Source organism: Tigriopus californicus, chromosome 9, assembly GCF_007210705.1.
Source record: "Tigriopus californicus strain San Diego chromosome 9, Tcal_SD_v2.1, whole genome shotgun sequence".
Taxonomy (NCBI): domain Eukaryota; kingdom Metazoa; phylum Arthropoda; class Copepoda; order Harpacticoida; family Harpacticidae; genus Tigriopus; species Tigriopus californicus.
In genome coordinates, this window is record NC_081448.1 from 15,450,731 (window position 1) to 15,460,411 (window position 9,681).

Here is a 9,681-nt window from a genome sequence, read left to right on the forward strand (position 1 = left end):
TCAACCAGGACGACTCAAGCCAGCGACAACTCGACCCAACGGACAACTCGACCTAGTGACACTCCACCAGCAGACAACTTGACCCAACGGACAACTCGACCCAAAGGACAACTCAATCCAACGGACAACTGACCCAGGGCAACTCGACCAAGGACGACTCGACCCAGCAGACGACCTCAACCCAATGGACAACTCGACCCAGTAACACATACGCAGGTGGGTGGTAATATGCTTGCAATCTCTTTCATACCTATGTGCACTATTTTCAAAAATCGGAAACTCAAAGCACAGCCGCTTCCAACGTGCCCTAAAGGTTAGGTTTGATCAAAAAGGTAACCCTGGTTTGATAGAAGAAAAATCAGGGTTACTTTTGTGACTACTAAGAGGTTTCCAATATTCACCCAGTAATGCACTATGCCACTGAAAGTGTAAATTGGTAGCCTAGTTGCAACCTCCGGTAATAATTTGTTTGATTTCATCAGTAAAGTTTTGGCCGGCCCTAATGATAAGTGAAGGAAGTTCCAGAAAATGAAGCGACCCTGATATTGAGCAATTCGAATGTTCAAGGACTAGGACACCAGCATAGACTGAATTTGTCATTTAATTCAGTTTCCCGGCTTATTGAAGCCACAATAGTATTCTGATGTTAAACCAAGAGTGTAGTACAATGACAGAACTGCGCAAGAAATGACACATTTTTGAGTTTTGTCCCACAACTCACTCGATGGCTTGAAAATTCTATTGGATTCAGGGGCGAGTGCGAGTGCAGGTTGGCTACGTACAATGTTTGTCTTATTTAGCCCTCCTCAAAATGCTGAATTCTGGTGTGACGCGCAACATTCTTCTTGAATTTCCTTTGCTTCACATGCCCTATCAATAAGATAGGACCGATAGGACCACACGATCAGTTTCTTGTTTTTTTTAACCCTTTGCCCCCAAGTGCCATCTTCGGATAAGTAGGGTTGTGTCAACCGTAAAAATGACACAGCTTTTCCAACCAACAATTAAACTTCTGTATCAAAACGAGCTTAAAGTTTTATCTTTTTGTCGTTTCTAGCACAATCCTTTGTTTTAAATTGTATGACAGCTCCGCTTACTTCGACACATTGTAATTGAGACACGCCACAGCCAAACCTCGACACATCCCTGCGTAAGCCAAAAGAAAAGGGCCGCGTCCAAGTGCCAAGGGCGTAGACAACGACCCCCGGTGAGCATGTCCTATACGTCACCATCCATAGAGTCCCTTGATATCCGGACAGACACATTCGTCAATCCAATGGTGTGGTTCATTGGTAGGGGCAAAGGCATCGAGAATCCGTTCCCGCCCCTTGATTGGACGCCATTGAACTAGTATTTTAAGTTAAAAAAACACCGGTAAGAAGGACTGATCGGTGGTTCCATATTACGGATTACATCTTCCCCCTTACAGTATGTCTACTTTTGGATTGAGGGCCATTCGTAGCGTGAGAACCATAGTTTCATAACAAACGCGTCAAATCACTTGAAATTTGGTCAATATGTTTCTGAAACAATTTTCTACAAATAATATTATTAGCAAAAGAGTATTAACTGATTGTGTATAGAGCTAAATTTTGCTTTATCATGAAAATCCAACTGGCACTTTTCAGTTGTTGCACTTTAAGACATGTTTAAAGTCATTTCAAGTATATTTACATGCCTGGTTTGAAGCACATACCATCAATGGTTACGAAAATGATATTAGTCACATATTTTGTCCAATACTTAAGCCAATAAATGACATTAAAAAATTTCAGCAGCAATAGTTTAGGCCTTACTTGGCGGGAAAGGTTTGGTGATCACAATAAGTGGCGTTTCCTTGCTTTAGTGTCCTTGGACAGGGATAGAAATTCTCCCTCCACAAATGACCAAAGTCAGGGTGCCGCGCCACTGTTTCCTAGAGACCCTCTGCCTTTTCCCTTACTTCACATTGCCAGTCCCTGAAAATTTGATACCTAGGTCCCAAGCAGATTGCTCTCCATGCTGTGGTGTAGGGGTTTGCTAGGTCTTGGTGAGAGAGAATTTCTTGATTTAATTCTTCTGCCTTACCTTTATCAAAGAACCCCAAATATGCATTAATAAAAGAACAAGAATAATGCAGAAAAACATTGACAAATGGGTTTTAATAGTGTATTTTAACCAATGATCTGCAAGAGGTGGCAATAGTTTGACAAGAAACGCGATATTCCAAAGGTCACCACAAGATTCAGGGAGAACTTTAAAGTATTTTTATTATTTCAGGTGAATTGGTTATGAAATAGGTGGTATAAGTTGTAACTAGCCCTCCAGTTATAACTCAATTCAACCGCCATTGGCATCAACAGCTTGAAGGTACCGCATTTGTTAAGACTTTCACAACCCTCTTGTAGCTAAACTACTTTCAATCTTATAATCTACAGTAAAAAACGAAGAAAATGATTAAGAGGTCATAGCAGAGGTAAGTGAATTTCAATAATACCCAACCAAAGGCCACTTTTGTAAAGCTCGTACCTCAGAGTTATGGGATCTGGACGTTAACCGGTACGACAATATCAGGGCAGTAGTACTTAACAAAATTACAATAATTCGCTCCTTTTTTCGCAAAAGGAACTGTTATCCCGTTGCATTTTAAAATGATGTAATTGTAACGACTAACGATCCAAAAAACAATAATTACTAGTTACTCATTCCTTTTTTCGCGCTCCAGAACGGCATTTAAAAAGTTTCATTTTTTTGTATTTCAAATATCCTAAAGAAGGAGGCTTAGAGCTGAAAATTGTGCTCTTTTTTTTTTTATCAACAATGAATGTGTTTTCAAATCTTTTTATATTTGCGCTTTTTTATTCTGTAAATCTACCTATTCAAATTCTGTTGAACTAAAAGACGTGATTCAGAGAGAAATCTTCCTTTGGTGAGAGTGCATTGTACCAAATGTCTCAACTCTCCCCATATCCATCCCTGACTCTATTCTCCATCATTAGTAGAGCTCAGGAAAATATATCAGTTTTAGATGTGTGTGCCAGGTAGTAGAAAATGACTTTTAATCATTTCTCATCCCTGAATACGGGTACCACATAGTACTTGCGTTGTGCAATACTACTGGGCTAGGCCTTGGAGGAACATTTTGCATTTCAGCCAATGCTATACCAATTTGCTTTTTAGCAAAGAACACATGAAAAACTCATCCAAACCCTATGATCTTTCTTATCTTTGACACCTTTTAAAATCAAGATCGGCCATTCTAACCACCGGCGGCCATTTTTGACCACCTTCAAACAATTTCCGCCATTTTTTGCCATTTTCTGCCATTTTCTGCCACTTGTGGCAGAAAGTGGCAGAAATTCGATCACTCTCAATTTTTCCCATCGCTGACCCTATACGTCAATGGACAAGTTATGAAATATGAACGGCCTCGGAGAGAACGAGTTTGGCAGACACAGTTACTCTCATAGGCCTAAATTGACTTTCTTGACGTACTACCACTTATAGTTGCCACATGGCAACTGTGATGGCCACTTTGACCAATTTGATTGGGGTTTTTTTTTCCTTAGATTTATCGCAAGGAGAGTCTTTTTGCTCTCGCGATGATTCTAGTCTTTAGCGGCGTGTCCGGCAAAATGTCAAAAAATCGAAGGACTTGTGCAAGTCCAACTTTTGCCAGACTCGCCCCCACACTAATCGCTATGCTCCAAGCAGGCTTTTGACTCAAAAGTGGCAACTGCTTTGATCTTGTGGCATATGTGTTTTGGCAACTCTGCTACCAGTACACATGACCCTCTAGTAGGTACATACTGTACATACGTACCCTTCATCATGCCTTCCTTCGTCCTTGAGCCTGCATCGATCCCCAAAGCCATCTAAGACCCGTCGAGGAGCCCGAGAACGATTCGATCGAGGATCATCATCCACACTCCTCCTCCTTTCCGGTTGGAGTGCCAGTGTGCGTCTGTCTGTCAGTCAGCCGGCCCCATCCTGGCCTGGCCGACGAGTGGACTGCAGTCCATCCACGTATGTACATCTACATCTAGACGCCGTGTCACCCAGTCAGAGAGGCGGCCGACCCGGAGCACTCACTCGCCGCCGAGTGATAAGGTGGTGGTGATCACTGATCAGTGAGTGGTATTAGCTGGACGGCATGCCGTTGTCAGTTTCGGCGGCTGCGAGCACCACCCAACAACTCGGAAGGCACGTCATGAAGAAGATACTCGGTATGTACGGATTCGGACTCGGACTTATCCGTGCTCTCGTTTTGGCACGGGCATTACAGCCTGGCACGACACGCACGGACGGACGGTAAACCCCCCCTTCCCCCGAATTAACACCTGCTTTTGTCTTTTTCATGACGGACGCCAGTGGTGGGTGGGGGTCTGACCAGTGCCGTTACGGCCTCGCTCCTCAGTCCCCATGCCGCGTCATCCCAGCCGCTTAGTGTCACGGTCTGGGATAAGGCTCGGGGGGCGGGTGGGCGCATGTCCACCAGCCGCAGTCCCGGCAACCCCGATTGTACGCTCGACTTGGGCGCTCAATATATCACCGTCAACCCCACTTATGCCGTGGAACACAAGTAAAGCCCGACTGCCTGTCGACTGTAATAACGAAATAGAAGGACGCACTGCCAGAGATAGAGTAGCCAGTCCATGGAACATGGAACATAGCGCACCCGAAATACGGATTCACCCCTCCAAGCCGAGGTGGGAGCGGCCATTGGTGTTTATGAAACCTCTGGCCCCATAATAATCGAACCACACGTACTGCTAGCGAGGTATTGAACGTATCAACTCTGGCATGTCACCCTATCCTCGATTTGTGGCTTGACCCCAAGGAGTATACTAATGGAGACGTCCGAATGGGCCATGGTGTTCAAAATTTAGACTTGTGAGGAGGAAGAGGAGGAGGAGAACATGTTTTAAACAATTGAGATTATATCTTTTGGAAATTCAATATAAATCTTAAGGAATTAATTTCTGAACAGAAAAATTGAGCTTTAGTGACGCAGAGGCTTATTCGGCATTGATTTCAAAGGGCAAGAATTTACGCTTTTATTTTCGTTTCGACATATTTCCAAAATAAGAAGAAAAATGTATGACATTTAATATACTTGTTTTAAAGGAGAGGGGATAGATAGTTGATTAGGTCGCTTTGTATCATCGTTCGAGTTCAGTTAAAGGAATTGAACATTTAAATAGTATGTGGTGCGTTGGTTTGTTATAGGTATCTATCAATGAGTAGCCTGTTTTTCGACACTTCCAACAATTTTTTCATCTTTGAGAAAAGATGAAAATTACAATTTAATTTTCGGAGTCCCTTATCATGCATGATCTGGAGACAATTCAAAGCCCATTCCCTGGACTGGAACATTTGACATGATGAACATGGTTTACCAATATGCGGAAGAAGGCAACAAGCTTTTTGTTTCCTTAATGAAAAAAAAAAATCTTCCTGATTCAATTTGATTGGCCCCAGGGTCATGGCCAAAAGCCCTCGCAAGGTCCAGCCTTTGGTCCGAAATAGTATTTGACTTTTTCCGAATGAAAGGCCGGGGATCAATAGAGCACACTCCTGAACCACTCTTGAACCACTCCTGAACTGAATTACGTGTCTCATCATTGCCCCCAAATTCACTACGGCTAAGTAGGTCAAAGTTCCAACTTTGGGATGCGAATGGGTGGGTTGTTCAAATATTAGGTGGGAACACGTTTCAATCATTATCTTTGGTGCTACAGCCTCTGGTTTGTGATGGAATTCGTATTTTCTGTGCTCCATCCCTGCAACATGATGAATGAGAGTGACCTATTGTTTACAGGTCGGATTACGAGGCCTTGGTGGCCGCCGGGCTCTTGGCTCCCCTCCAGGCCCAGGTTCTGGGCATGAAGCCCATGGACGAGGCTCAGAACCACTACGTGGCGCCCCGAGGCTGCTCCAGCTTGGTTAAGCATTACTTGGCCCAAGCCAAGTGCGAGGTGGGATTCGGTCACCACGTCTCCGAAGTGACCAGACATCAAGCCCAATGGACGGTCAAGACCCAGGTAGACAGACCGTTGTTCCAGCATCAACATGCCTCTTTACATCCGTTGTGGGACTCATCCTCTTACGAATAGGTCATTTTTGTGTTCCTTAGAACGGCGTGAGCGACCAGTTTGACGTGGTGGTGTTGACCATGCCCCTACCTCAGGTCTTGGCCCTGGGCGGTTCCATCCAGGATACCTTGAAGGAGCAGCATAACGGATTATCGCAACTGCTTCAAGACGTGCAGTACAGTGCTCGGTATGCCCTGGGCTACTTCTATGACGAACCCGTCGATTTGAAGCTCGACTTCGACGCTCAATACATCCAGGACGATCCGGTGCTCCGATTCGTAAGCGTGGACAATCGGAAACGGGGACTGGGTCCGGATTCACCCACCTCACTCGTGTTCCACACTTCCGTGTCGTTTGGTCTGGAGCATGTGGAAAGCACGCCTCAAGCGCTCCAGGCGCAATTGGTGGCGTGCGTACGCGCTCGCTTCCCGGATCTACCCGAACCCAAGCACGTCAAGTGTCAGAAGTGGCGTTACTCACAAGTGTCGCGGCCCTTGACCGGCATGCCCGGTTTCGCCATTCTCGAGCGTCAGCCTTTATTGATTGTGGGCGGGGATGGACTGACCCACTCGAATTTTGATGGCTGCTTAAAATCGGCCAAAGCCGTGGCGGCCCAAGTGTTAGCCAGTTTCAAAGAATAGATTGATTGCTCTGCCTTTTATGCACCGACCTGGGCGTGGTTTTATTCCCGTCGAGACACGGCTTTGTACATGTTTTATTAGACATTAAATCATAAGGTAGTAGCTGGCATGAGCGACTAATGCACGGTCAGTCCGGATGGACTTAGTGACCGGCGTCCTCGTACCCGTCGGGCAGAGCGTTGGTGTGTGGGTTATGGATGAGCGATTTGGTGCCATCGCCCCAGGGGAAGGCCTGAAAGAAAACGCACACGATGAGAGATGTCGGCTCAATCGATCAAATATTTGGAGGCAGCCGATGTTCGAATGGTCTTATGGTCTCTGTGCGTCCGTTCGAAATTCTCTAGAATTGAAGGGCGGGACTGGTGGGGGCTAGATGAATAATCTGATGCCCGAGACCCATGTGAAGCCCACCCTCATGCCCAGAGTTAAGGGGGAACAGCCAGGGCGACACTGACCCCTTCCTCGGGTTCTCATCAGCAGGCCAGTGGGGCGCGAAGGCCACTGGTCCAGCCCGATTGGAAATGCTTCCATGCACGACTTGATGCGAGAGGTCATCAGACTGACTGACTCACTCAGTGGCGTGGGGCTAGCCATGAATACCTTTAACAGGAGGATTGGACATGGCAATCGGCGAAGCTAGGCCACTTGGTGAAAACAACATTTCAGCTCCCCAAAAGTCACAAGGGATACTACCATACATTAAGAAAACGCCATTTAAGAGAGAAAATTAGAGTTTAAACGACAAAATTTCGAGTTATAATCCTCTTACTGAAAATATGTCGTAAAATGTCTATAGTTTTCAGAATAGGTCATTAATAGTTATGAACATAACAAAAGATGTGCAGTTTGGTCTCAAATGCCAGTACCTTACAATCAGTTTCCATTTACGACTTGGTCAAAGAGCTGTGACAAAAAGACCAATCGGCCTAGCTCCGCTCATGCCCACTCCTCTAGTTCAAGGTCTCTTTGGGTTAGCTAGCCAGTTAGCTAGCCAGTTAGCTAGCCAGCTAGCTAGCTAGCGGACTAGCTGACTAGCTGGTGAAAGTGAGGCTACAATCCCGCCCATTCGCCGTTCCTCAATGGCCAGGCCAGTAGGCGGACAAATGCTTTTGACCTACACTGAAAGGCGGTCCGATAACGGTGAGTCACTCAGTGGACCCCTCCCATGGGGCGTGTTGGGTTGGAGGTGCCTGTCTGTTGGTCTGATCGTTTGATCGTTTGAGGGTCAGTCTCTCTTACCTTCTTGCGGATGCGCAAGTACTCGTAGGCCACGAACTCGGGTCGATGGACCTTGTCCTCCTCACTGGGCCAGAAGGCGTTCACGTGGCCCAAAATGATGGCCGGCACGCCCACCAAGAGGGTGATCTTGCGCCAACGCTTCCATCCCTCATCTAGAAGACAATCCGGAAGCCGGGCTTTCAAGCCAATGTCCATTCATGCCTAGGTATGTGTAGGGCGTGTATATGTGTGTATGTGTGTATACCCTATCTGGGTCTGGATTCCTGCCTTCGGCCAGGGTACCTACCTACCTACCTACCTGGCCCAGCGACGGCTGCGGCTACTTCTACTTACCCCCGTGAGTGGCGCCGGGTCCACGTTGCCGTACAGCCGTGGTGTTCAAGCTCCGATGCAGGGAACCCCAAGCCAGACTTCTGAGCGAGGTGAAGGCCATCTTGGAAATAATCAACTGACGACTCACTGACTGAGTATGAGTGTATGTACGAGACGGGTCTGTGGGTCTCGGACAGGGTTGCCCACTCTTCAGAACCGCTGACGGCCAAATTCCAGCTCAAGAGTCAGAGATGGGCGGGGCAAAAATTCATCAACAGTCAGGGCAGTCGTCACGAAATTTCAAACATTCCCCAAACGGAACTGTAAGCCCAACAGACGATTGTTATTTCGATTAATGTTAATCAATTCAAACGGGCTGCCCAACTTCAACCCAGGGTTAAGTCCAGGCGGGACTTGGTGACCAGATTCTGTTCTTCTTTCGATGAAAGCGCTCTAAAAGAGCCACCTAGCCATTCAGTTATCACTACCAGGGCCGAAGTATTTTTCGGATATGCCCACTTGCCTGCGAGAGCACTAAGCTGCCACTCTGAGGAATCTGGGCCATAAGAGGAGGATCTGGGCAACGCTGGTCACTGAAATCGTCCATCGACAGCTGATGATGGCGAGGGAGAACAACACTGACCAACAGAGATGGCAAAAATCAACTTTGAGGGAATTTCTGCCATTTTGAACCGTGCCATGGCAACAATGGCAGAAAGAGACGAGAAGTGGCAGATAATGGTGGAAAGTGGTCCAAAATGACAGCATTGATTCCCATCTTGAATGCAAACACATTGATGTAGGAGAGGCAATAATTATGGCTTGATAAACAAAGACTGTCATTGGTTGAAAGTGCGAACAAATAAAATGAAGGAAGCAATCTGTATCACAATGAGTGATGGGATCCAACAAATTTTCAAAATCAGGATTGCTAGAAAGCTAGGAAAGTCAAAGCACCAGTCGTTTCCCAGGTAACGTCAAAGGTTAGGTTTGACCAAAAAAGCAACCCTGTTTTGAACGAAAAAAGATCAGAGTTACTTTTCGCGACTAACTAACGGGTTTCCGAGATTCGGCTAGGGATGCCACATGCCACTGAAAGTGCAAATTGGTAGCCTTAGTCGCAACCTCCCGTGATTATTCATTTGATCCCCTCAATAGTCACGATAACGAGGGGGATGAGGCGGGAAATTCAATATGATGGTTTGACGCATAGATAACTTCATATATAAATCGATCAAGGGCGCTGCGATCGCATGTTTTCGTCTCAGCTGTCGCTGGTGGAAAAAATGTTTCATTCGTAGTCAAGCTACTTAGGACAGCTATGGTGCAAATTTGAATCGTTGACGGCTCGTCCAAATTCAGAGTAGAAACCCCTAATAAGACTCCTTGTCAAGCAATTGCTCTCGTCCAGCACG

At 46.2% G+C, this 9,681-nt stretch overlaps 2 protein-coding genes across 3 annotated transcripts; one reads left to right on the forward strand and one right to left on the reverse strand.

The window, feature by feature from the left end:
• Positions 1–3,631: 3,631 nt before the first annotated feature.
• Positions 3,632–6,743, forward strand: LOC131887200 (renalase-like). 2 transcript variants are annotated; one of them, XM_059235749.1, is made up of 4 exons: positions 3,728–4,205; positions 4,351–4,561; positions 5,801–6,023; positions 6,116–6,743. In XM_059235749.1, exons 1-4 carry the CDS (start codon positions 4,133–4,135, stop codon positions 6,713–6,715), a joined length of 1,107 nt encoding a protein of 368 aa, XP_059091732.1. In that variant the 5' UTR covers positions 3,728–4,132; the 3' UTR covers positions 6,716–6,743. The 2 variants fall into 2 exon arrangements, with proteins under 2 accessions (XP_059091733.1, XP_059091732.1); XM_059235750.1 differs by lacking the exon at positions 4,351–4,561 and having other exon boundaries at positions 3,632–4,290.
• LOC131887202 (cytochrome c oxidase subunit 6A1, mitochondrial-like) lies at positions 6,727–8,449 on the reverse strand. Its single transcript, XM_059235752.1, has 3 exons — positions 8,288–8,449; positions 7,955–8,106; positions 6,727–6,947 (listed from the first exon to the last, which is right to left on the reverse strand). The coding sequence occupies exons 1-3, from the start codon at positions 8,385–8,387 to the stop codon at positions 6,858–6,860; spliced, it is 342 nt and encodes a 113-aa protein (XP_059091735.1). The 5' UTR covers positions 8,388–8,449; the 3' UTR covers positions 6,727–6,857.
• Between the last annotated feature and the right edge of the window lie 1,232 nt (positions 8,450–9,681).

What these genes read in the sequence shown, in the direction of transcription:
- LOC131887202 (XM_059235752.1), bottom strand. Translation starts at nt 8,387, where the DNA reads ATGGCCTTCACCTCGCTCAGAAGTCTGGCTTGGGGTTCCCTGCATCGG. An exon ending in ACCCGGCGCCACTCACGGGG is followed by an intron (nt 8,107 to 8,287) that starts GTAAGTAGAAGT and finishes ATTGTCTTCTAG; the next exon opens with ATGAGGGATGGAAGCGTTGG. An exon ending in ACTTGCGCATCCGCAAGAAG is followed by an intron (nt 6,948 to 7,954) that starts GTAAGAGAGACT and finishes GTTTTCTTTCAG; the next exon opens with GCCTTCCCCTGGGGCGATGG.
- LOC131887200 (XM_059235749.1), top strand. Translation starts at nt 4,133, where the DNA reads ATGCCGTTGTCAGTTTCGGCGGCTGCGAGCACCACCCAACAACTCGGA. An exon ending in ACTTATGCCGTGGAACACAA is followed by an intron (nt 4,562 to 5,800) that starts GTAAAGCCCGAC and finishes TATTGTTTACAG; the next exon opens with GTCGGATTACGAGGCCTTGG. An exon ending in AATGGACGGTCAAGACCCAG is followed by an intron (nt 6,024 to 6,115) that starts GTAGACAGACCG and finishes TGTGTTCCTTAG; the next exon opens with AACGGCGTGAGCGACCAGTT.